Raw genomic sequence first — 27991 nt, 5'->3', positions numbered from 1 at the left:
AAGATAAAACAATTGTAAATATTTATGCACCCAACATGGAAGTACCCAAACACATAAAGCAGTTAATAGAAAACATAATTGAACTAATATATATTAATACAGTAATAGTAGGGGACTTTAACACTCCTCTTACGGTGGCAGACAGATCAAACAGAAAATCAACAAGGAAACAGTACCTTTGAATGACACACTGGAATAGATGGATTTAACAGATATATTCAGAACATTCCATCCTCAAAAGCAGAATACACATTCTTTTCAAGTGCACACAAATACTCTCCAAAACAGATCACTTTTAGGCAACAAACCAAGTCTCAACAAATTAAAAAAGATCAAAGTCATACCATACATCTTTTCTGACCAAACACTAGGAAACTAGAAACCAACCACAGGAAAAAATCTGGAAAGACCACAAATACACAGAGGTTAAATAACATGTTACTAAACAATGAATGCGTTGACTGAGAAATCAAAACAGAAATAAATTACATGGAAACAAATGAAAATGAAAACAAAAGGATCCAAAATCTTTGGGATGCAGCAAAAGTGGTTTCAAGCAGGAAATACACAGCAATGCAGGCCTACTCAAGAACCAAGGAAAAAATCAAATAGACAATCTAACTCTACACATAAAGCATCTATAAAAGAGCCACAAACAATATTTAAAACCAGGAGAAAGAAGGAAATAAGAAAGACTAGAGCAAAAATAAATGATACAGAAACTAAAGGAAAAAAAAAATGAACAAACAAACAAAAACAGTTGAACAGATCAATGAAACCAGGAGTTGGCTTTTCAAAAGATCAACAAAATTGATAAATCTCCATCCAGGCTCATCAAAACAAAGAAAAAAGGAAGAGAGGACTCAAATAAACAAATCACAAATTAAAGAGGAGAAGTAACAACCAACACCACAGAAATACAAATAATTTTAAGAGAATATTATGAAAAATCATATGCCAACAAATCACATATATCCTAGAAGAAATGGATACATTTCTAGAAACATATTACCTGCCAAACTCAAAACAGGAAGAAATAAAAAAATTTGAACATCTCAATGACCATCAAGGAAACTGAATCAGTAACCAAAAACTCCCTCTGCCCCTCTCCCACTCACACACGTGCACTCTCTCTCTCATAAATAAATAAACATTAAAAAATATATTTAAAAAACCTCCCAACAAACAAAGTCCAGGACCAGACTGCTTCAGAGGTGAATTCTACCAAACATAAAAAGAAGAGTTAATACCTAATCTTCTTGAACTATTCCAAAAAATAGAATATGAAGGAAAACTTCCAAATCCATTCTATGAGGCCAGCATCACCCTGATACCAATATCAGACAGCACAAAAATAGAGAGAGAGAGAGAGAGAGAGAGAGAGAATTACAAGCCAGTATCTCCAATAAACACAGACGCAAAAATTCTCAACAAAATACTAGCAAAGCAAATCCAACAATACAGTAAAAAAAATAATTCACCACACCAAGTGGGATTTATTCTTGGAATGCAAGGTGTTTAATATTCAAAATCAATCAACGTGATACATCACATCAATAAGAGAAAGGGTAAAAACAATTTCAAGAGATGAAGAAAAAGCATTTGACAAAGTACAACATTCATTCATGATAAAAATCCTCAACAAAGTAAATTTAGAGGGAACATACCTCAACATAATTAGGCCTTATATGAAAAATGCACAGTGAACATCATACCCAATTGGGAAAAACTGAGAGCTCTTCTCCTATGGTCAGGAACAAGACAAGGATGTCCACTCTCACCACTTTTATTCAGCACAGTACAGCAATCAGACAACAAAAGGTCAGAGCAATCAGAAAACAAAAAGAAATAAAGGACATCCAAAATTTTAAGAAAGAAGTAAAACTCTCACTATTTGCAGATGACATGATACAATATACAGAAAACGCTGAAATTTCACCAAAACAACACTAGTTCTGATAAATGAGTTCAGTAAAGTCACAACATACAACAACAATGGGCAGAAATTCTATATAGTAATAATGAAGCAGCAGAAAGAGAAATTAATAATCCCATTTACAACTGCACCAATGGTAAGATAACTAAGAATAAACTTAACTAAAGTGGTGAAAGACCTGTACTCTGAAAAGTATAAAACACTGATAAAAGAAATTGAAGATGAAACAAAGAAATGGACAAACCATACTCATGGATTGGAAGACCAAATATTGTTAAAATGTCTATACCACCCAAAACAATCTATACATTTAATGCAATTCCCATCAAAATACTAAGAGCAGTTTTCACAGGACTGTAACAAGAAATTCTAAAACTTGGGGGCGCCTGGGTGGCGCAGTCGGTTAAGCGTCTGACTTCAGCCAGGTCACGATCTCGCGGTCCGTGAGTTCGAGCCCCGCGTCAGGCTCTGGGCTGATGGCTCGGAGCCTGGAGCCTGTTTCTGATTCTGTGTCTCCCTCTCTCTCTGCCCCTCCCCCGTTCATGCTATGTCTCTCTCTGTCCCAAAAATAAATAAAAAAAAAAAAAAGTTGAAAAAAAAATTTTTAATAAAAAAAAAAAAAAAGAAATTCTAAAACTTGTATGGAGCCACAAAAGACTCCAAAAAAGCCAAAGCAATCTTGAAAAGGAAAAGCAACACTACAGGTATCACAGTTCCAGACTTCAAGTTATATTACAAAGCTGTAGTAATCAAAACAGTATGGTACTGGTACAAAAATAAACACATAAATCAATGGAACAGAGTAGAAAACCCAGAAATCAACCTGCCAATTATATGATCATTACTTTTCAACAAAGAAGGAATAAATATACAAAAAGTCTCTTTAACAAATGGTGTTGGGAAAACTGGTCAGCTACATGCAAAAGAATGAAACTGAGTCATCCTTACACCATACACAAAAGAAACTCAAATGGTTTAAAGACCTAACTGTGAGACCTGAATCCATAAAAATCCTAGAAGATGGCATAGGCAGTAATTTCTCTGACATTGGCCATACCAACATTCTTCTAGATAGGTCTCCCAAGGCAAGGTAAATAAAAACAAAAATAAACTACTGGAATTACATCAAAATAAAAGCTTTCGCACAGTAAAGGAAACAATCAACAAAACTAAAAGGCAATCTACTGAATGGGAGAAGATATTTGCAAATGGCATATGATAAAGGGTTAGTATTGCAAAATATATGAACTGATAGAACTCAACACCCAAAAAAACAAATAATCCAATTAAAAATGGACAAAAGACATGAACAGACATGTCTGCAAAGAAGACATAAAGATGACCAACAGACACATGAAAAGATGCTCAACATCATTCATCATCAGAGAAATGAAAATCAAAACAACAAATAAGATATCACCTTACACCTATCAAAATGGCTAAAATAAAAAACACAAGAAACAACAGGTGTTGGCGAGGATGTGGAGAAAAAGGAACCCTCTTACACTGCTGGTGGGAATGCAAAATGGTATAGCCACTATGGACAATAGTATGGAGGTTCCTCAAAAAGTTAAAAATAGAACTACTCTACAGTCCAGTAATTGCACTACTGGGTATTTACTACCAAAATACAAAAGCACTAATTCAAAGGGATACATGCACCCCTATGTTTATTGCAACATCATTCATAGACAAATTACGGAAGGAGCCCAAGTATCCATTGATAGATGAATGGATAAAGATGTAGTGTGTGTGTGTGTATATATATATATATATATATATATATACACACACACACAGTGGAATATTATTCAGTCATAAAAGGGAATGAAGTCTTGCCATTAGCAACAACATGGATGGAGCTAGAGAGTATCATACTAAGCAAAATAAGTCAGAAAGACAAATACAATAATTTTACTCTTATGTGGAATTTAAGAAACAAATGAGTAAAGGAAGAAAAAAGAGAGAGAGAAACCAGGAAACAGACTCTTAACTACAGAGAACAAACTAATGATTAACATAGGGTGTGTGTATGGGGGGGGATAGGTAAAACGGGGGATTAAAAAACATACTTATCATAATGAGCACCAAGTAATGTACAGAATTGTTGAATCACTATAATGTATGCCTAAAAATAATATAATACTATATATTAATAGTGTAATTAAAATAAAAAACCTAATATAAAATAAAATAAATTGACAGAAAAATAGTGCTTAGGAATTCATACACATATATTTACATATGTAAAAAACATGTCTTAATTTACATATAAACATAGTGATAAGATAAATATGGGTGATTTAGATTCTTTCCTTTCTCTTTATCTGATATTTTATACAGGAATATAAATTAAATTTTAATCAATATTTTTGTTCAAAATGCTGTAAGCAGCATTTGTGAAAAATTCTTACTTGTAGGCTTCTAGGCTTGCTTCATCATTATGAATATCTTTTTCCATGTCTTGTTTCATTTGTTTAGCCTTCAATTTGGCATTCTTATAGTTTTCTATAGCTTCTGCAAGTTCTTCCTGAACTTGTTTGTATAATTCCATTACCTAGAAATGAAAAATATTATTGTTAATATATACACTTAGTAATTAAAAGAATCAAGCAAGAGTAAGATCAGAGAAAAGACTTAAATTTAGAGTTGTTCTGATTTTTTTTTAAAGTTCTTTACATCAGTTTCCTCCCATATGTAGTCTATTGAGCACAGTAAAGTTTCAGGTTTGCATTAGCCTGAAAGACATCAATGCTAGAAATGTATAAAAGTTACTGAAGAAAATAACTTCAATATCCCAGGTAACATGAGCAAAATAAAAGAATTATCTTTTCACCTATAGGAGAATTGCTACTTTTTGCTATTTTTATCACTGAGACAATATTACTTCATTGTAGAAAAACCAGAAAACACAGATGGAAAAATAAATAAAATCACCTGTAATTCTCTCAGGAATAACCACTATTAATGAAAGGGTCCAAAATATTCCATTGTTATTGTTTTTATTAATTATCAAATATAAACAATCTCCCTTCTCTCTCCATTTCTCCCCCCCCCCTTTTTTTTTTGTCACTGCTGGAAAGTTAGAGGGAGAGGAAGAGAAAGCACTAGGGAGTGAACAATCCTTTCCCCAGTGGGTAAAGTGGTGGACTGAAATGAAGCAAGTGCCTCCCGGAAAAAGCAATAATGTTCATTAATTTCTAGAATAGCACCGATGGCAGTAACCTCTACAAGACTCCCCTTTAGGCACAGGAGTGTGGGCATATGTATCTTAGCAGAGAGCAAGGAGTATGCAGGGACGATGAGCTAAGCAAACAAGAGGTCAGGAAACATAACAGAATTCCTAATATCAAATATCCCATGTCCAACCTGTCAGTACCTTTAGAAGAGGTAACCTGTAGGCATTGCCGGGGTGGTGGGCTCCCTGTCGGGAACGAGACAAATTCATCTCAAGGGCAAGCTCTGGATTGGGCCCATGTGGCACTGGCATATCCTTCCCCCATTGATACTCCAGCCGATTGTGCAGAATACTCTTGTGGCTCTATGGTGTTATGGGGCCAAGCTGCTTGATGAATTTGAAGGCAACAATGAGGCTTTTAGCTTGATTTGCAAGTAGCTATGCACTAGGGCTCAAGTACATTGGCTAGAGGTCTTGCATCATTTAAGCAATTGGTTATTTCAGCAGGCCTCTAGCCAGGACCTCAAAACCGAGTCAAGACAGGGGCACCTGGGTGGCTCAGTCAGTTGGGTGTCCGACCTCAGCTCAGGTCATGATCTCAAGGTCCGTGAGTTCAAGCCCCACATTGGGCTTTGTGCTGACAGCTCAGAGCCTGGAGCCTGCTTCAGATTCTGTCTCCCTCTCTCTCTGCTTCTCTGCCCCTCCCCCACTTGTGCTGTCTCTCTGTGTCTCAAAAATAAATAAATGTAAAAAAAAAAAAAGTTTTTTTCTAAAAACTGAGTCAAGACAGCAGAATAAAACAAAACAAATTTATATGATAAATGACTATAAACAAAACGCTACATTATACTCTCCCCTAGCAATCACAATCTGTTTTCTTTCTTACAGATTTACGTATTCTGGATTTTCCATACCAATAAAATCATAAAGCATGTGATCTTTTGTATTTGGCTTCTTTATTTAGCATAATCCTTCAAAGTTGATTTATGTTGTGACACGTATCAGTATTTCATTTCCTTTTATTTCTTCCTATGGTATAGATATATCACATTTTGTTTGGTCGTTAATCCGACAATGAACACTGGGCCGTTTCCACCTTTTGGCTAATATAAACAGTGCTGCTATGAATATTTATGTAAAAACTTTTGGCTTTGTTCTTTAAATATCAGTTTTCAATTCTTTGTGGTATATAATCCTCAAGAGCAGAACTGCTGCTAGAGCATATAGTAATTCTACGTTAACCCTTTTGAAGAAATGCCAAAGTCTTTTCCACAGCATCTGCAACCATTTTACTTTCTCACCAGCAAAGTATCACAGTTCCAATTTCTCCACACAGACACCAAAACTTGTTATTTTGTTGTGAGTGGTATCACATTGGGGTTTTTGTTTGTATCTCCGTAGTGACTAATGATGTTGAGCCTCTATCGTTTCATACATTTGCTGCCCATTTGTATGTATGTCTTTTGGAGATAATCTATTCAAGTCCTTTGCCCACTCTAATTGGGCTGTATGCCCTGATTTGTTGCATTTAAAAAGTTCTTTATATATTTTAGATACTATGTCCTTTCTGAATGTATAATTTACAATTGTTTCTCTCTCATTGTTTTTGTTTTTGTTTTTTTTACTTTTTTGATAGTACCCTTTATCTTTTTTGCTTTTTTAATTGATATATAGTTGACACCCAAAGTTAAATTACTTTCAGGTGTATGACATAGTGATTCAACAAGTCTATACGTTATCCTATGCTCACAAGTGTAGCTGTCACCATACAATGCTTTTACAATATCATTGACTCTACAACCTATGCTGTACCTTGTTTCTCAGCGACTTATTTATTCTGTAAATGGAAGCCTGTACCTCCCATTCTTCATCATCCACTTGCCTATCCCTCTACCCCCACCCCTCTGGCAGCCATCAGTTTGTTCCCTGTATTTACAGGTCTGTTCCTGCTTTCTGTTTGTTGTATTTCTCGGATTCCACATAGAAGTGAAATAATACAGGATTTGTCTTTCTCTGACTGGTTAATTTCACTTAGCATAATATCTTCTAGAGGTCCATCTATGTTGGTGCAAATGGCAAGATCTCATCATTTTTATGGCTGATATTCTATTGTATATACATGTACCACATCTTCTTTATCCATTGATCTATCAATGGACACTGAGGTTATTTCCATATCTTGGCTAATGTAAATAATGTTGCTATAAACACAGGGGTGCATATATCTTTTTATAGGGTTTTGTTTTCTTGGGGTAAATACTCAGTAGTGGAGCTACTGGATCATACGGTATTTCTATTTTTAATGTTTTGAGTAACTTCCATATTGTTTTCCACAGTGGTGTCCCAATTTATATTCCTACCAACAGGGCATGAGGGTTCCTTTTTCTCCATATCCTTGTCAACACTTGCTCCTTTTTGTCTTTTTTATTCTAGCCATTCTGACAACTATAAGGTGATAACTTATTGCAGTTTTTTCACTCCCCTGATAATTAGAGATGTGAAGCATCTTTTCATGCATCTATCGACCATCAGGATGTCTTCTTTGGAAAAATGTCTATTCAAGTCTTCTGACCACCTTTCAATTGTATTACTTGTTTTTCTGGTGTTGAGTTATGAAAGGTCTTCACATATTTTGAATATTGACCTTTTATCAGATACTGATGGTGCCCCTTAAGCACAAACGTTTTTCATTTTTTAAATAAGATACAATTAACATATACGTTTCAAGTATAAAACATAATTATTCAATGTTTCTCTATATTGTGAGATGATCATCACAGTAAGTCCAGTTAACATCCATCACCACACATAGATGTTTTTTGTGATGAGAACTTTTAAGATGTACTCTCAGCAACTTATAAATATGCGGTACAATATTATAACTATAGTCACCATTGCTACACATTAAATCCCTCTGATTTATGTATGTTATAACTAGAAGTTTATCTATTGACTCCTTTTTCATTCATCTTCTAACCCCTGCTGCCTGTGGCAACCACCAATCTGTTGTCTACGACTATGAAATTGTATTTTATTTTGTTTCTTTTGATTCCACATATAAATGAGATCATATGATATTTGTCTTTCTCTGTCTGACTTATTTCGCTCAACATAATGTCCTCAAGGTCCTGTTGTTGCAAATGGCAAGATCTCATTCTTTTTTGGCTGAGTAAAAATCCACTGTGTGTATATACCACATCTTCTTTATCCAGCCATCCACTGATAGACACTTAGATTGTTTCAATATCTTGGTTATTATAAACAACGCAGCAATGTACCAGGGGGTGCACATATGTTTTCAAGTTAGTGTTTTTTTCTTCTAACAAATATCCGGAAGTGAAATGGTTGAGTTATATGACAGTTCCATTCTTAATTTTCTGAGAAACTTCCATACTGTTTTCCACAGCGGTTGCACAAATTTACATTCCCACCAACAGTACACAAGGGTTCCCTTTTCTCCACATCTTTACCAACACTTATTATTTCGTGTCTTTCTGATAATAGCCATTCTGACAAGTATGAAATGATATCTTACTGTGGTTTTGATCTGCATTTCCCTGATGATTAGTGATGCTGAGAATCTTTTCATGTACTTGTTGGCTATCTGTATGTCTTCTTTGGAAAAATATTTATTCAGGTCTTCTGCCCAATTTTTTTTCAGGTTGTCTCTGCTAAGTTCTTTATTTCAGATATTAACCCCTTATCAGATTTGTGACTTGCAAATATTTTCTCCCATTCAGCAGACTGTCTTTTCATTTTGCTGGTGGTTCCTCTTGCCGTGCAAAAGCTTTTCATGGTGATTTAGCCCCACTTGCTTGTTTTTGCCTTTGTTAGCTTTGCTTTAGGTGTCAAATCCAAGACAGCAAGTAAAAGGAATAAACTAGATATCTCTGTATCAACAATAGTTTGATATCTTAAAAAAATCAGATTAAAAAACAACTTGCAGAAAGTTATACGTTTGATACTATTTAAAGAATGAAGAAGAAACCATGTATTGTGCTAAAATACATATATATGTATAAAAATATACAACTTTCACCTAGAAACAGAATTTCATGATAAGGTTGTCTTCAGAGAGTGAGGGAGGAAAATGGACTGGTTGAGGAAAATACAGAGCACATTTAGCAACTCTAAATAATCAAAAGTAATGGCAGGTATAAATGTGCTCATTTAATGGCAGGTATAAATACTTTATTTTTCTATACTTGCTCATTTAATGGAAGGTATAAATACTTTATTTTTCTATAACACAATCCCACAATAAGAGTGTTAAATATTAACTAATCATTGAAAATATTTTATACTTTATTATCATAAACAATGAAAGTGACTGATATATATTTGCCTTCTTCTGCAGTTCAATTTACAACTTCAAATATTACCATGTTGTTTTAAATCTCCAAAATTTTATTAATAAGTTGACTATTACCCCTAAGTATAAAAGTATACTTATACCCCTAAGTATAAAAGGAAAGAAGACACAGTTTAAATGAATATCAAATGACTGTATTGCGTGTAGTGTAATATTCCTTTGGGAAATAAGTAGCAGGTCAATTTTCAATGAAAATGAAACATTTAAAGATGCTAATTTCTTTTAGCTGAAACATTTTTTATAACTATCTATAAATCTATAAGATACATATCCATTAATTTACCTCAAATTTTTTTAGATACAATTCTTTCAGAGCTTCAAGTTCTTGGTTCTGCTTTGAGTTAATTAGAGGACCGCGTGCATTCATGTAGTCTGTGTCTGCTTGAAGCTTTGCATTAGCTTCTTCCAATTTCACCTTTTGTTCCTCAAAATGTTTTAGCTGATAAGCTCTATCTTCAAGATGCCATCGTAATTCTACAATATCTCTCAAATAGGCCTCATGTTCTAGACATACAATAACAAAAGAAAATCTGATTTTAAAATAAAAGCTCCAGAAGGCAATCTTTATTTGTAAAAGAGAAATATGAAATACTTTAGATTCCAAAATTACTTATCTGTGAAGCTTCCTAAATTTAATATGAATTATTTTAGTATTGCCTTATAAAATATATTGCTTTCATCATTTATCATCAAAGGGATTAAAATATATGTATTGTAAGATAATAATTGTTTGTACAAATCCTGCTTATAACAACCAATGTATATACAGGGTTACATACAACCACTCTATGTAATTACAAAATGAGAAAAACTGCAAGAGTAGAGGCCTTTAAAATCATCTAGAAGTAAAACGATAAGATAGGAGTTATAAATATCAGAAAGAAAAAGGAAAAAAATAAGTACGATTTTCTGTTGATACAATTATATATCAAAACACAAAAGAATCAACTAAAACTTACAGGTCAGTAATATGAGCTATTAAAAAAGTGGCTTTAAGGGGCGCCTGGGTGGCGCAGTCGGTTAAGCGTCCGACTTCAGCCAGGTCACGATCTCGCGGTCCGTGAGTTCGAGCCCCGCGTCAGGCTCTGGGCTGATGGCTCGGAGCCTGGAGCCTGTTTCCGATTCTGTGTCTCCCTCTCTCTCTGCCCCTCCCCCGTTCATGCTCTGTCTCTCTCTGTCCCAAAAATAAATTAAAAATGTTGAAAAAAAAAATTAAAAAAAAAAAAAGTGGCTATAAGCCATATTTAAAAAGTGGCAGTAAGTCACTGAGTTCCAAAGCATTTGTTACAAAGAATTATTATGGTAATATCTGACTAATTCACATGACAAAACAATGCAAAACAAAATTAGAAGATTTAACATTGTGTTATTACTGAGGTCTTCTTCCACAGTAGAAGCATTCTTGTGAGCATTTATATGGGACACAATTATCTTCCTATTCCATCCTTTCTCCAATCATAGGGAAGTACCCATGGAGCCAGGAATGTAGGTTAAGGGAAAGACAGAGAATCTAAAGAAACAGATACAATGAGAGTACCAGGGGAATCTGAGTCATTAGTTCATTTGTGCTTTCAGACGCTGCTTGAGTATAATAAATATAGTATATGTACTCTCCTTTATTTTTTTTAAATTTTTTTAATGTTTATTTATTTTTGAGAGAGAGAGAGAGAGAGAGAGAGAGCAGGAGAGGGGCAGAGAGCAAGGGAAACACAGAATCTGAAGCAGGCTACAGGCTTCTGGCTGTCAGCACAGAGCCCAATGAGGGGCTCGAACTTGTGAACTGCAACTTATTTCTGGTTATCTTTTTTGATAGGAAAATGAAAAGACATTTGCTAGATTATTGGCTGCATAGTGCCAGTGGCTGTCATTCTGGGGAGGGGGATGCAGTGACCAAGTAGGGTTATAAATACCACACCCTCATTCTTCTCCATTATCTCCCTTGGTCTCTTACCACTGAACCCGTTGGTTGCACTAGCAGGAAGCCAGAGTACCAAAAATATCTTTGATGCAGTCTATTATGAATAAGCTTCATGGACCAAAACACAAAAGATACAAGCGTGAGCAGGCTGGTTAGGGGGATGGATGGATCTGGAGGAGTTACCACAAGATATCTAGAAAAATTGAATGTCCTTAATTTTCTTAAAATTGTAAGTAGAATTTTTTATAATAAATTATCCAAAATTCTTTAAACATCATATTTAATATTAAGGCTGTTAAGGAGATTAAAAGTTTTTCCTGTCACATAAATTGGAGATTTTGAGAATTTAAAGACTACATGAATATATAATTCTAGAACCTGTAAAAAAAATTCATAAAATTTAGAAATTATATCCTAAATATATCAATATGAAGGCAATATATTCCTGAAAGCACATAGTTTTTCAGGAATACTTCATAAATAGGAGGTACTTAAAAACTACATAGTAATAATGAATTTAAATTTCATTGCATATGTTAGCCACTTAAATAAAATAAAGCAGAAGAACATAAATTTGTTTTTTAAGTAGATTTTTAATAGTTTTTAAAAGATCTTTAAGTAGCTCTTTAAATAAAAGACAGCCCAAGCAATAAATTATCACCAATGGCAGGAATATATTCCATCACTGAATGCATTTATAAAGTTTCTAGAATGTCCACACATGTATCTCAATTTAGTTTTATTTTGGCAATTCCTTAAGTAGAACTTCATATAAACCACAAACTACAGTATGCACTCTTATAAAGGCTATATGAGATTATACAGAAATCAGCAAAATATTAAACAAAACCAGCTCCCACTGATTTTTCTACTACTAATGACAAGGAAGGGCTTCCAAAACATTTTCAAAAATTGCAGATGACTCCCTGCGGATGTGAATATGAATCTGCTCAAGACCCTACTGGAATCCAGAATTTCCCAGAATTCCCATTCCATTCCGACCATATTGTACTTTTGGTTGTCTCTAACATACCAATATATATGCATGTATGGATTTACAAATTACATAGCTATGCTATTTTATTAGTAGAGTATGCACATTTTAAATTCTATTCAAAAACCTTGTTAATCAGAACAAACTAACTCCAAGCCATCTGTAGAAACTAAATATATTGTAAAATGTATTACTTTAAATGCATGGGTAGAAAAATGTCTATCTGAGTTTAGAGCAATTTTGCATAATTTTTGGAATTAACTCTTTAGTAAAGGGTAGCAAAGTGCATAGACAAAGGCTAAGTTAAATTCATCCAGTCTAGGCTCTGGGAAATTTCCTGCTTCTTGAGTTCTGCTCCAGAAGGGAGTAAACAAATGGTGAGGTCAATCCGTGAGCTCAGTATTACTTTAAAAGGAGGAAATACTCATTAAACCTACATTTTATTTTATTTTATTTTATTTTATTTTATTTTATTTTATTTTATTTAAATAACATAATTTAGGAACCACTGGATACTGTATTTTATTTGGTGCAATAAAAGCAAAATTAAAAACCCAAATAATCAAGAAAGAAAATAAAAAGAATAAAATTTTAAAATATAAGTAAAAGTTCTGGGGTGCCTGGCTGGCTCACAGTAAAGCATGCAACTCTTGATCTCAGGGTTGTAAGTTTGAGCCCGACATTGGGTGTAGATATTACTTAAAAACAAAATCTAAACAATGTGTTACTGGAGTACCTGGCTGACTCACTTGATAAAGCACGCGACTCTTGATCTTGGGGTTGTGAGCTCAAGCCCCACACTGGGTGTACACATTACTTAAAAAAAATGTTTTAACTATATATAAATATATATGTATATTCATATATATGTATGTGCACACACACATATGTGTGTGTGTCTATATACATATATATATATACATATATATAATATACATATATATATACATGTATATATATATATATATATATGAATATATAAGTTCTTTATTTTGAGAGAGAGAGGAAGAAATAGCAAGCAGGGGAGAGGCAGAGAGAGAAAGAATCCCAAGCAGTCTCCTCGCTGCCAGACAAAGCCCAACGCAGGGCTCAAACCCTCAAACTGCAAGATCATGACCTGAGCTAAGATCAGGAGCCAGACACTTAGGGGTGCCTGGGTGGCTCAGGTGGTTGAGCATCCAACTTCTGCTCTGGTCATGATCTCACAGTTGGTGAGTTTGAGCCCCGTGTCAGGCTCTATGCTGACAGCTCAGAGCCTGGAGCCTGCTTCAGATTCTGTGTCTCCCTCTCTCTCTGCCCCTCCCCTGTTCGTGCTCTACCTCTCTCAAAAATAAACATTAAAAAAAATTTTTTTTTAAAAAGACAGGCATTTAACTGACTGAGCCACACAGTCACCCCTATAAATAAAAGTTCTAACCCTTTCTCGCAACTCCCTAAAATGTATACACCCTACTATAGAAACTATAATTTTAGAAGACATATAACAAAGGTGTACGTAAGTATTCTTTTTGACACATAATATTATGTCTCAGGATGATAATGGCCCCCTTTTCCGCTCAAAAGTGCCTTAACTTAAATGATAGGTTTTTGAGTACCCTAATATAATCTACTTATAAAGCATGTAAATACTGAATTAAAAATTTTAACTGAATTAAAATTCATTTATAAACAAATTCCAGTCTCAGAAATTGTGTAGTCAGGCATGTTTGACAGGCATGTTTGGAGAATTAAAAAATCAAATGCCTTTAGATTATTTAATACTTTGCCACAGGTCTTTTACTCTTTAGTCTAAAAAGACAGTGTTTCCTTTCTACATATTTGTTACTTACCCCTTGGAATCATCTCAAGTCTTACTGCCTGTTAAAAGTTCTAAGTGAAATATACTACTGAATTGTCAAAAGCATATTCATGTTGCTAAAATATCACTTTAAAACTCTTTTATTTTCCCAGATTTAAATATGTGGCCAATGACAATAACTGGAAATCACTCAAATTTCTAAATTTCAAGTACTCAAACAATGTAGTCATCATAGGAAATGTGCCAAATGTCTGAATGCCACCCTTGAGTACCATAAATACTATGGAATTTCCAACAAACACCAAACCAGGGAAGGCCCAGGTTTGCTCAGTGCAGTACCAGTTATATACTTGAATTCAGCATTATCAATAGCATCTATCAAAATTGCACTAATTTAGATACAAAACAATGTGGTCACTGTTGATTTTTTTCCCCAAGTTTCAACTGATTATGCCTCTTCAACAAAGTAAATAGCAACATGAAAAAAATCCTTATTATTACCTTTCTGCACAGCTAGTGGGATTTCTTGAAGTCTCCAAATTGACCAAGAATCAATTTTCATGTGAATCTTTTTCTTTCTTGACTTTTGTCGTTTTAAAGCTTCTTCAGCTTCTGCACGGTCAGTTTCTAGACTTTTAATGAGATGAATGGCCTCTGATAGCAATATTTCCATTTCCTGCTTTAATTGTGGACACCTTTCATCTTAAAATAGAAATATGTACTCACATATGTTAATGAATAAGGTTATAAACTAGGTGGTGGGAACATAGGTACTATCATATTATTACTGTTTTTTAATATTTATATGTTTAATAAGAGAATTTTAGAAAAATGAATTGGCCTTTTAAAGACAGCTCTATTATAACAGAATCCTAACATTAATTAAAACCTTTGAAGAAAGATTTTTAAGTGAACATTTTATAAAATAATTAGAATAGCTAAATCTCAAGCAATAGCTTTATGTATAATATTTTACCTAAAGAAAAACTGCTTTATTCACAAGCTATATTATAGAGCTTTATTTTTAAATTATGCTTGTGTTTCGTTTCCTCTCATTCTATGACAAAAGCAAATAACAATAATTACATCAGATAAAGACTGAAAATCCTCAGATGGTTCCTAGAAATAAGACACTTTATTCCTTATCAGATAATAGCATCCCTAGTTAGCCTTGCCAGGAATTCATTGCTTCCAAATTCTGTTTATTCAGTTATAACACAAATTAACTCCTGTAATGAGATATATTTGTGATGCCTGGTTCACAGCTCTGAAATGCTATGGTTTAATGTTAACGGAATGATTAACATGGGTATTCATTCATCTATTTATACTAGAAACATGTAGAGAGCCTGTTATGTTCTAGGCAATATGTTCTCTCCCCAGAGATAGAGCAGTAAGGAAGATGGATACGGGTTCCACTCTGGTGAGATTTATACTTGTAAACAGTGACTTTTGCCAAAATGTGACATGACAAGAAGACATAAACAAACACAAAGTGTCAAGAAAGGCAAAGCCTCAAAGAGCTGAGGCTAGAGGAAAAACAGTAAAACTGGAAAAAGAAAAAAGACAACTAATAGACCTCTGTTTTATTTTGTTTTACTTTGGACAATAAAGCAATAATTTTCTGCTAGAAGATTGTATTAGACATTGGTTTTAAGTGTGAGCTCAGTAGCCACACAGTTTCTACTTCTAACCTAGTAGGCCTGTCAAAGAAATTCAGCATGCTGGCTGAAAAGAATTCTTGAGAAACAGGATTCTCTACTGTAATGCATAAAAATTATCTTTTCAATGGATTGGCCCTTTGTCTGGTCCCTACTTTGGTTTATTGTCCTCTGTTTTCAAATTCTACCACCTCCTGGATACGTTATATTCTTTTTTTATTTAAAAAAAATTTTTTTAACGTTTATTTATTTTTGAGACAGAGGGAGACAGAGCATGAACGGGGGAGGGGCAGAGGGAGAGGGAGACACAGAATCGGAAGCAGGCTCCAGGCCCTGAGCCATCAGCCCAGAGCCCGACGTGGGGCTCGAACTCGCGGACTGCGAGATCGTGACCTGAGCCGAAGTCGGACGCTCAACCGACTGAGCCACCCAGGCGCCCCTGGATACGTTATATTCTTAAGTGTCTGGGTATTTTTACGACAACATACACAGTAAACACTGTATTCTCCAGCCCACTTATGATATATTCAATTCCTATAACGAGATTTCAGTCTGAAATGTGTGATGAAATTAATGCCACGTAAAATTAGAGCACATCTCATGCAATATAAATATGTTTTGGCAAACATGTCTATCATGTTTGCACAAGATGTCTTTTGTACTGTTTCTATGATAGCATCCTAAAATAAACGCTGTTTATAACTTGAGATGCCTCCAATTCATTGTATTTAATCTACCTCTCAATTTTTTTTCAGAATACCATTTCAATTAGTTTTACTGTTTCATACTAAGTGAGCAACCACTTGCAATTTTTTTTAGCACAAACACCTAATTACAATAAATCTTCCTCAACTTGACACTGTGTTATACTCTGGGAAAAAAATGTGTGAGTTCACAATAAACATAGCTGTTTCACTGGTATGTTGTGGTCCTTAATATATTAATCTTTTCTTACAACATTTGTCATGTGCAAAACTAAGAAGTAATACATGAGCTTTTTTTCCCTTCAGTGTAGATATAAATATATGAAATGTAAACAGTAAACACAGATCTTCACTATGAATGAGAGTTTTGAAAAACAAAGTATTAGTGCTTTTAAAAAGTCCTGAATTCATGAGGCGTTTGGGTGGCTCAGTCCATTAAGCGGCCAAGTCTTGATTTCAGCCCAGGTCATGATATCATAGTTCGTGGGTTCAAGTCCCATGTCTGGCTATGCACTGAAAGCATGGAACCTGCTTGGGATTCTCTCTCTCTCTCTCTCTCTCTCTCTCTCTCTGCTCCTCCCCTGCTTTCATGTTCTCTCTCAAAATAAATAAACATTTTTTTTAAAGTCCTGAAAGCAGGGGTGCCTGGGTGGCTCAGTCAGTTAAGCCTCGGACTGTGGCTCAGGTCATGATCTCACAGTTCTTGAGTTCGAGCCCGTATTGGGCTCTGTGCTGACAGCACTGAGCCTGCTTTCGATTCTGTGTCTCCCTCTCCCTCTCTCTGCCCCTTCTCTGCTCACACTCTATCTCTCTCTCAAAAATAAATAAACATTTAAAAAAAAAGTCCTGAATTCATTAGTTATCTCTCATGAAAGGAAAATGTTTAATAAATCTTTATGGTGAAGGTAGGAAGAGGTGTTTAATATAATATTAAAACTATAGAGGTGCCTGGGTGGCTCAGTCCATTAACTGTTCAACTCTTTTTTTTTTTTTTTTTAATTTTTTTTTTCAACATTTTTTATTTATTTTTGGGACAGAGAGAGACAGAGCATGAACGGGGGAGGGGCAGAGAGAGAGGGAGACACAGAATCGGAAACAGGCTCCAGTCTCCGAGCATCAGCCCAGAGCCTGACGCGGGGCTCGAACTCACGGGCCGCGAGATCGTGACCTGGCTGAAGTCGGACGCTTAACCGACTGCGCCACCCAGGCGCCCCAACTGTTCAACTCTTGATTTCAGTTCAGGTCATGATCTCACGGTCATAAGATCGAGCCCACCTAGGGCTCTTGGTTGTACATGGAGCTTGCTTAAGATTCTCCATCTCTCTCTCTCTCTCTCTCTCTCTCTCTCCCTCTGTCCCTCCATTGCTCACGTGCGCATGCACTTGCATGCACATTCTCTCTCTCTCTCTCTCTCAAAAAAATACATTCAGGGGCGCCTGGGTGGCGCAGTCGGTTAAGCGTCCGACTTCAGCCAGGTCACGATCTCGCGGTCCGTGAGTTCGAGCCCCACGTCAGGCTCTGGGCTGATGGCTCGGAGCCTGGAGCCTGTTTCCGATTCTGTGTCTCCCTCTCTCTCTGCCCCTCCCCCGTTCATGCTCTGTCTCTCTCTGTCCCAAAAATAAATAAAAAACGTTGAAAAAAAAATTAAAAAAAAAAAAAATACATTCAAATATGGTGAAGTATTTTTAACAAAATTTTATTCCAGCATACAAATTGTTGTACATTTTGTAAACTGTGATAAGATATTAATCTTAATATAATCTTGACACACACACACACACATAGCAGAGCCTCTATGTCCAGTATGGTAGCCATGAACCATATGTGACTATTTACATTTAATGTAACTTAAAATTAAACTGAAAAGTTAAATTCTTCAGTCTCCCTAGCTACATTTCAGGTGGTTAACAGCTATATGTGGCTAGTAGCTACTTTACCGGATTGTGGAAATAGAGAACACTTTGATTATCCCAGAAAGTTCTACTGGACGGCCTTGAATTACAGTTAGCTTCTTGAGAGGTAGGAAGGGATCATTATTTACTTAGGATCCAGTATATGGTATAGCAAATATTTGTTGAATTTTGTTGTTTAATCAAATGACATAGAAGGCTCTTTATTAGATATGCACAAGAATTATAAAACTTTTAAAAATGATTATGGTGATAATTAAAAATATTTAATTTTTAAACATAATTTCATTTATCTAAGTATGGGGTATAATTTTACCTCTTTCTTCTTCTGGTTTGACCTCTTTCATTGGTGTAGCAATACTCCAATCTTCCTTCCACTCTTTTGTGGAAGAAGTTCTGCTCCTATATAAAGGGAAAGAAGCAACTAATTAATAAAGAACTGTTGTACTTAAACTCACTAAGCAAATTTTAGGTGATTCTCTTACATTAGCTTTTAAATGTTTGTGGGGAAACTTACTATGCATGCTAATGCTACTATATAGGAGAGCAATACAGCAAAGGTCTGATACATAATGGGCTTGATAATTCATGGTAAATTAATAGACATTTAAAATCTGTCACAAATGACCTGAAAATATTTCAGGGGTTATTAAAACAGTTCTTTTTTAAAAATGAAATTGGTAAGGCACTTGGGTGGCTCAGTCGGTTAAGCATCTGACTCTTGATTTCAGCACAGGTCACGGTCTCATGGTTCATAAGATCGAAACCCTGCATCAGACTCTGTGCTGACAGCCCAGAGCCTGCTTAGGATTCTCTCTCTTCCTCTCTCTCGGCACCACCCCAGCCTGTGTTCTTGATCTCTCTCAAAACAAAGACATAAACTTGAAAAAAAAAAAAAAAAAGAGAGAAATTGGTGTTTCCTGTAGAGTGTTTTATCAGAAAAAAAGGGGAGTTTATTGAGAATAATTTGAGAGCTCTTTCTCTAACTTCAGTTTAGCAGTTTCTGGGACACCAATATAAATTCCAAAACCAAAATTGCTACTTCAGATTTGAAATTATAAGGTGTTTGCAAAATGTCCAAATTAGTATGTTATTTCTTTTCCAAAGAATTTTTCTAGGCAAAGTTCTCTATATTGGATAATACAGAGAGAATATATAGAGAATTTGATCCAATTCTAGAATCCAAACTAGTTTTCATTGTATTTAAAAAGAAGTATTTTTCCTTTGATAAAAGTTATAAGAAAAACAGTTATCAACAACAAACAAGGGAGTTATTTTCATGAAATTATTGTCTTATTAAATAAGTATCACAAATTAAAGGAAGTTCATACACACCAAAAATCATAATATAAAATAACACATATTAATTTTTAAATATAACAGAATATAATATTGTAATATTTCAATTTTTATACAATTAGAATCATAAAATATTACATGCTGCTTTAGTTACATGACATTGTTACAGACACTGTAACATTCTTAGTCACATGACGACATATTTCCAATGACTGCATATTATGTATTTCCTTGTTCCACAATTTATTTAAGAAAGCCTGTTTGGCTTCTCAAAAAGAAAAGGGAGATGACCCAAATAGATAAAATTATGAATGAAAATGGAATTATTACAACCAATCCCTCAGAGATACAAACAATTATCAGGGAATACTATGAAAAATTATATGCCAACAAATTGGACAACCTGGAAGAAATGGACAAATTCCTAAACACCCACACTCTTCCAAAACTCAATCAGGAGGAAATAGAAAGCTTGAACAGACCCATAACCAGCGAAGAAATTGAATCGGTTATCAAAAATCTCCCAACAAATAAAAAGCCCAGGACCAGATGGCTTCCCAGGGGAGTTCTACCAGACGTTTAAAGCAGAGATAGTACCTATCATTCTCAAGCTATTCCAAAAAATAGAAAGGGAAGGAAAACTTCCAGACTCATTCTATGAAGCCAGTATTACTTTGATTCCTAAACCAGAGACCCAGTAAAAAAAAGAGAACTACAGGCCAATATCTCTGACGAATATGGATGCAAAAATTCTCAATAAGATACTAGCAAATCGAATTCAACAGCATATAAAAAGAATTATTCACCATGATCAAGTGGGATTCATTCCTGGGATGCAGGGCTGGTTCAACATTCGCTAATCAATCAACGTGATACATCACATTAACAAAAAAAAAAGAGAAGAACCATATGATCCTGTCAATCGATGCAGAAAAGGCCTTTGACAAAATCCAGCACCCTTTCTTAATAAAAACCCTTGAGAAAGTCGGGATAGAGGGAACATACTTAAACATCATAAAAGCCATTTATGAAAAGCCCACAGCTAACATCATCCTCAATGGAGAAAAACTGAGGGCTTTTTCCCTGAGATCGGGAACACGACAGGGATGCCCACTCTCACCGCTGTTGTTTAACATAGTGTTGGGAGTTCTAGCATCAGCAATCAGACAACACAAGGAAATCAAAGGCATCAAAATTGGCAAAGATGAAGTCAAGCTTTCGCTTTTTGCAGATGACATGATACCATACATGGAAAATCCGATAGACTCCACCAAAAGTCTGCTAGAACTGACACATGAATTCAGCAAAGTTGCAGGATACAAAATCAATGTACAGAAGTCAGTTGCATTCTTATACACTAACAATGAAGCAACAGAAAGACAAATAAAGAAACTGATCCCATTCACAACTGCACCAAGAAGCATAAAATACCTAGGAATAAATCTAAACAAAGATATAAAAGATCTGTATGCTGAAAACTATAGAAAGCTGATGAAGGTAATTGAAGAAGATATAAAGAAATGGAAAGACATTCCCTGCTCATGGATTGGAAGAATAAATATTGTCAAAATGTCAATACTACCCAAAACTATCTACACATTCAATGCAATCCCAATCAAAAATTGCACCAGCATTCTTCTCGAAACTAGAACAAGCAATCCTAAAATTCATATGGAACCACAAAAGGCCCCGAATAGCCAAAGTAATTTTGAAGAAGAAGACCAAAGCAGGAGGCATCACAATCCCAGACTTTAGCCTCTACTACAAAGCTGTCATCATCAAGACAGCATGGTATTGGCATAAAAACAGACACATAGACCAATGGAATAGAATAGAAACCCCAGAACTAGACCCACAAACGTATGGCCAACTCATCTTTGACAAAGCAGGGAAGAACATCCAATGGAAAAAAGATAGTCTCTTTAACAAATGGTGCTGGGAGAACTGGATAGCAACATGCAGAAGGTTGAAACTAGGCCACTTTCTTACACCATTCACAAAAATAAACTCAAAATGGATAAAAGACCTGAATGTGAGACAGGAAACCATCAAAACCCTAGAGGAGAAAGCAGGAAAAGACCTCTCTGACCTCAGCCGTAGCAATCTCTTACTCGACACATCCCCAAAGGCAAGGGAATTAAAAGCAAAAGTGAATTACTGGGACCTTATGAAGATAAAAAGCTTCTGCACTGCAAAGGAAACAACCAACAAAACTAAAAGGCAACCAACGGAATGGGAAAAGATATTTGCAAATGACATATCGGACAAAGGGCTAGTATCCAAAATCTATAAAGAGCTCACCAAACTCCACACCCGAAAAACAAATAACCCAGTGAAGAAATGGGCAGAAAACATGAATAGACACTTCTCTAAAGAAGACATCCGGATGGCCAACAGGCACATGAAAAGATGCTCAACGTCGCTCCTTATCAGGGAAATACAAATCAAAACCACACTCAGATATCACCTCACGCCAGTCAGAGTGGCCAAAATGAAGAAATCAGGAGACTACAGATGCTGGAGAGGATGTGGAGAAACGGGAACCCTCTTGCACTGTTGGTGGGAATGCAAATTGGTGCAGCCACTCTGGAAAACAGTGTGGAGGTTCCTCAGAAAATTAAAAATAGACCTACCCTATGACCCAGCAATAGCACTGCTAGGAATTTACCCAAGGGATACAGGAGTACTGATGCATAGGGGCACTTGTACCCAATGTTTATAGCAGCACTCTCAACAATAGCCAAATTATGGAAAGAGCCTAAATGTCCAACAACTGATGAATGGATAAAGAAATTGTGGTTTCTGTACACAATGGAGTACTACATGGCAATGAGAAAGAACGAAATATGGCCCTTTGTAGCAACGTGGATGGAACTGGAGAGTGTGATGCTAAGTGAAATAAGCCATACAGAGAAAGACAGATACCATATGGTCTCACTCTTATGTGGATCCTGAGAAACTTAACAGAAACCCATGGGGGAGGGGAAGGAAAAAAAAAAAAAGAGGTTAGAGTGGGAGAGAGCCAAAGCATAAGAGACTGTTAAAAACTGAGAACAAACTGAGGGTTGATGGGGGGTGGGAGAGAGGGGAGGCTGGGTGATGGGTATTGAGGAGGGCACCTTTTGGGATGAGCACTGGGTGTTGTATGGAAACCAATTTGACAATAAATTTCATATATTGAAAAAAAAAAGAAAGCCTGTTTAATATGAGGTCAGTTAAATATTCATTATATTTTCCCCTATAGTTTTAATTTCATTTTTAAATATATGTTTTAAATAATGTATTTTTTCTTGCTTTTCTTTAAAAAATGTTGAATCAATACATTGTACACTTGAAACTAATGTAACACTGTGTGTCAACTATACTCAAATAAAAAAAGTTAATTAAAGAGAGAAAAATAATTGTCCCAGCATCTATTATTAAATAATGCTCTCCCTACTGGCTTGTAATACCAATTACATGATATATTAAATTATTACATATAATTGAATCTATTTTTGTGTATTTTATTCTAAAATTCAGTTAACTTGGGGGCCAGCAAAATTTTAATTCTTATAATTTTTTTTAATTGAGGCAAAAGTCAAATAACATAAAATTAACCATTTGGAAGTATAAACTTCAATGGCATTTACTACATTCCATGCTGTGCAGTCATCATCCCTATCTAGTGGTAAAACATTCTCTTCACCTCAGAAGAACAGCCTCTTATTTATTAAGCAGTCTCCTGCCTTGCCCTTTCTCACCAGCCCCTGTCAGCGACTAGTGTGCTTCCCATGTGTATGGGTTTACCTGTTATGGATATTTCATATAAATGGAATCATACAGTAGGTCACTTTCTGTGTCTGGCTTCTTTAACTTAGCATGACGGTTTAGAAGTTTATCCATGTTGCGGCATGTATCAAAACTTTTATTACTTTTTGTGGTTGAATAATATTCCATTGTATAGATATACCACACTTTATTTATATAGTAGTCCATTGAAAAATCTGAGGTTGTTTCCACCTTTTGGCTATTGTGAATACTGATGATATGAACATCTGCACACAATATATTGTTTGAATACCTGTCCTCTTGAAATCTTTTCTGTACATACCTCAGAGTGGAATTGCTGGGTTGTATGATAATTCTAGGTTTAACTTTTTGAGGAACCACCAAAACTGTTCTTTCAAAGTGGCTAAACCATTTGACATTTCCATCAGCAATGTCTGAGATTTTCAGTGTCGAATATAAGTGGCAAGAGCAGCCATCCTTGCGTGGTTCCTGATCTTAGGTTGAAAATTTTCGATCTTAAACATTAAGTATAATGTGAGTTGAGGGTTTTTCAGAAATGTCCTCTATCATGTTTTCTGATCTGTTTTTTGAGTATTTCCATCATGAAAAGGTGCTGGATTTTGCCACATACTTTCCACATCAATTGAGATGTTCACATGGGTTTGCCCCCTTTATTACCGTGGATATATTACACATTGATTAGTTTTGTTATTTTGAACCACGCTTACACTACCTAGGGGAAATCTCACTTTATCATGATGTATAATTCTGTTATTATGTTGCTGGGTTCAGGTTGCTAGTATTTTGTGGAAGATTTTTGCATATCTATTCATGAAGTCATTGGTCTATATACTGCCCTCATAGAATGGGTTGAAAAGTGTTCCATTCTCTTCCATTTTTTGAAAGAGTTAGTGAAGCACTGGTATTAATTCTTCTTTCAATGCTTAGCAGAATTCACCAGTGAAGCCATTTGGTTCTGGGTTGGAATATTTTTGATTACTGGTTTATTTACTTGTTACAAATCTGTTTAGATTTTCCACTTCTTCTGAATCAGTTTTGGTAGTCTATGTGTTCCTAGGAATGTGTCTTTTTCATCTTGGTTATCTAAATTTGTTGTTCATAGTATTGCCAATTGTTTATAGTATCGTAGCCCCTTTTATTTATGTGAGGTCTGTAGCAATATCCTTGATTCTCATAAATCAAGTCTTCTTTCTTTGTCAGTCTCATCAGAGGTTTGTGAATTTGGCTGATCCTTTCAAAGAAGCAACTTTTTAGTGATAGTTTATTTTTTATTCCTGACATCACTGCACTAATCTTTATTATTTCCTTTCTTTTGCTAGCTTTAGCACATTCATTCTTTCCTAGTTCTGTAAGATACAGAATTAGGTTATTGGATTCGGATCTTCATTTTTAACATTAGCACTTAAGCCTAGAAAGTGCCCTCTGAGCACTGCTTTTGCTGCATCTCACAGGTTTCGGTACTGTGTTTTCATTTTCATTCTATTCAAAGTATTTCCTAATTTCCTCTGTGATCACAGCCTTGAGTCACTGAGCTGTTTTGTTGTTGTTGTGGAGCATGCTGTTAAATATCTACATGTATACGGATTTCCTGGATTTCTTTCTGTTATTGATTTCTAGTTTCACTCCAAGTGGCCAGAAAGGACACTCTGTATGATTTCAGTCATTTTTTATTCTATCAAGATTTGTTATGTGGCCTAACACATGATCTATACTGAGTAGTGTTCAATAACAACATGAAAAGAACGTGTTTTCTACTGCTATTGGGTAGTACATACTGTATAAACCTGTTTGGCCAACACTGTTCTAGTGCCGTGCAAGTCTGTATCATTACTGATTTCTTCTTTTTAGTTCTTTTAACCATTATTGAAAGTAGGGATACTAAATTCTCAAACTCTTACTACAGAACTGTATACTTCTCACTTTAATTCTGTCCAGTTATACTTCAGGAATTTTGAGGTTATGTTTTGGGTATGTATATAATTTTTATCCCTTCTTCATGAAATGACTCTTATCAAGATGTCAATTATTCTTTGTCTTATAAGTTTTACATGGAAGTCTATTTTGTGCAATTAGTTTTAGCTACCCCAGCTCTCATTTTGTTATTTTCATGGAATATGTTTTACATTCTTTTACTTTCAACATACTATATCTCTGGATCTCAAGTGAGTTTCTTATACATAATGTATAATTGAATCATGTATATTTACCCATTCTACCACTCTCTTTTAACATTTTAATCCATTTTTGTGAAAAGCAATTACTGTTAAGAAAGGACTTGACTTCTTTGTCTGATATTTCATTTGCAAATATCTTTTCCCATTCCGTCGGTTGCCTTTCAGTTTTGTTGGTTGTTTCCTTTGCAGTGCAGAAGCTTTTTATCTTCATCAGGTCCCAATAGTTCATTTTTGCTTTTAATCCCCTTGCCTTTGGAGATGTGTCGAGTAAGAAATTGCTGCGGCTGAGATCAGAGAGGTTTTTTCCTGCTTTCTCCTCTAGGGTTTTGATGGTTTCCTGTCTCACATTCAGGTCCTTTATCCATTTTGAGTTTATTTTTATGAATGGTGTAAGAAAGTGGTCTAGTTTTATTCTTCTGCATGTTGCTGTCCAGTTCTCCCAGCACCATTTGTCAGAGACTGACTTTTTTCCATTGCATATTCTTTCCTGCTTTGTCAAAGATTAGTTGGCCATACATTTGTGGGTCCAATTCTGGAGTCTCTATTCTATTCCATTGGTCTATGTGTCTGTTTTTGTGCCAATACCATGCTGTCTTGATGATTACAGCTTTGTAGTAAAGGCTAAAGTCTGGGATTGTGATGCCTCCCGCTTTGGTCTTTCCTCAATATTACTTCAGCTATTCGGGGTCTTTTGTGGTTCCATACAGAGAGGGAAGGAGGCAAGCCATAAGAGACTCTTAGAAACCGAGAATAAACTGAGAGTTGATGGGGGGTGGGAGGGAGAGGAAAGTGGGTGATGGGCATTGAGGAGGGCACCTGTTGGGATGAGCACTGGGTATTGTATGGAAACCAATTTGACAATAAAATTTCGTTAAAAAAAAAAAAAAAAAGAAAGGACTTACTTCTGAGGTACCTGGGTGGCTCAGTCATTTAAGCATCAGACTTCATTTTGAACATTTTTTTTAATGTTTATTTGCTTTTGAGAGAGAGACAGAGCATGAGCAGGGGAGGAGGAGGGAGAGAGAGAGAGAGAGAGAGAGAGAGAGAGAGAGAGACAGAATCTGAAGCTGGCTCCAGGCTCTGAGCTGTCAGCACAGAACCCGACACAGAGCTCGAACCCACAAACTGTGAGATCATGACCTGAACTGACGTCAAACAGTCAAACTGACTGAGCCACCCAAGCACCCCATCAGACTCTAGATTTTGGCTCAGGTCATGATCTTATGGTTCATGAGTTTAAGCCCTATATGGGGTTTTGCTCTGGAAGTGTGGTGCCTGCTTGGGATACTTTCTAAGTAAATAAAAAAAGAAAAAGAAAGGAACTACTATTTTTGCCATTTTGCTATGTGTTTTCTATAATACTTAAATATTTTTCATTCTTTAATTTCTCCATAATTGCCTTATTTTGTGGTTAGTTGATTTTTTTCTAGTGTGTTTAGTTTCTTTATTGGATTTATGTTGGTGTTTTTTTGTTTTGTTTGGTTTTGTTTTAGAATTTTTCTTAGTGGTTCACTGGCGATTACAATTAACATCTTAACTTCATAAAAATTAAGTTTGGATTAAAATCAATGTAGGTTCAGTAGTATTAAAAAACCTCTGTTCCTTTGTAGTTATGCTCCCTGCCTTTATGTTGTCATTTTTACAAATTACACAGTTATACATTGTGTGCCCGTACACACACACACACACACACACACACACACACACACACAAACACTTTAATTTGAAAGAGAGTGGGAGCAGGAGAGAGGGACAGAGGGAAAGAGAGAGAGAATCTTAAGCAGGCTCCATACTCAGTGTGGAGTTTAATGCAGGACATGATCCCAAGACCCTGGAATCATGACCTGAGCTGAGATCAAGAGTCCGATGCTCAACTGAATGAGCCACCCACATTCCCCTATGTGCCTATTAATATAGATTTATAATTTTATCCATTTATCTTAAAAATTATATAGGAAAATGAAAGACATGCAAAATTAAAATGGCTTCATGTTGACTTTTATATCTATCTTTGTAGCTACCTCACTGTTCTTTACTTCTTCATATGGCTTCAAGTTACTGTCTAGTGTCCTTTGATTCCTGCCTAAAAGACTACCTTTAGTATTTCTAATAGAAAGTTCTGCTAGAGATGGAGTCCCTCAAATTTTTGTTTATTTGGAAATATCTTACTTTCTCCTTTATTTTTGAAGGACACTTTTGCAAGATTCATAATTCTTGTTTGGCAGTTTTATTTTTTCTTCCATCACTTTAAATGT

General features: G+C 35.4%; 1 protein-coding gene across 5 annotated transcripts in view; it reads right to left on the bottom strand.

The window, feature by feature from the left end:
* Window positions 1–27991, bottom strand: part of CCDC178 (coiled-coil domain containing 178) — a 440607-nt gene that overhangs the window by 332854 nt on the left and 79762 nt on the right. For all 5 annotated transcript variants that reach the window (XM_058692404.1, XM_058692401.1, XM_058692402.1 and 2 more), the window contains 4 exons: window positions 18788–18873; window positions 14698–14898; window positions 9770–9990; window positions 4351–4493 (listed from right to left, as the gene is read on the bottom strand). In XM_058692404.1, the coding sequence (XP_058548387.1) occupies window positions 4351–4493; window positions 9770–9990; window positions 14698–14898; window positions 18788–18873 (651 nt within the window). The remainder of the gene's footprint in view (window positions 1–4350; window positions 4494–9769; window positions 9991–14697; window positions 14899–18787; window positions 18874–27991) is intronic.

Source organism: Neofelis nebulosa, chromosome 11 (genome assembly GCF_028018385.1).
Source record: "Neofelis nebulosa isolate mNeoNeb1 chromosome 11, mNeoNeb1.pri, whole genome shotgun sequence".
NCBI classification, from domain to species: Eukaryota; Metazoa; Chordata; class Mammalia; order Carnivora; family Felidae; genus Neofelis; species Neofelis nebulosa.
The sequence above is the reverse complement of the archived record's forward strand: the minus strand, read 5'-3'. Positions and strand labels throughout refer to the sequence as shown.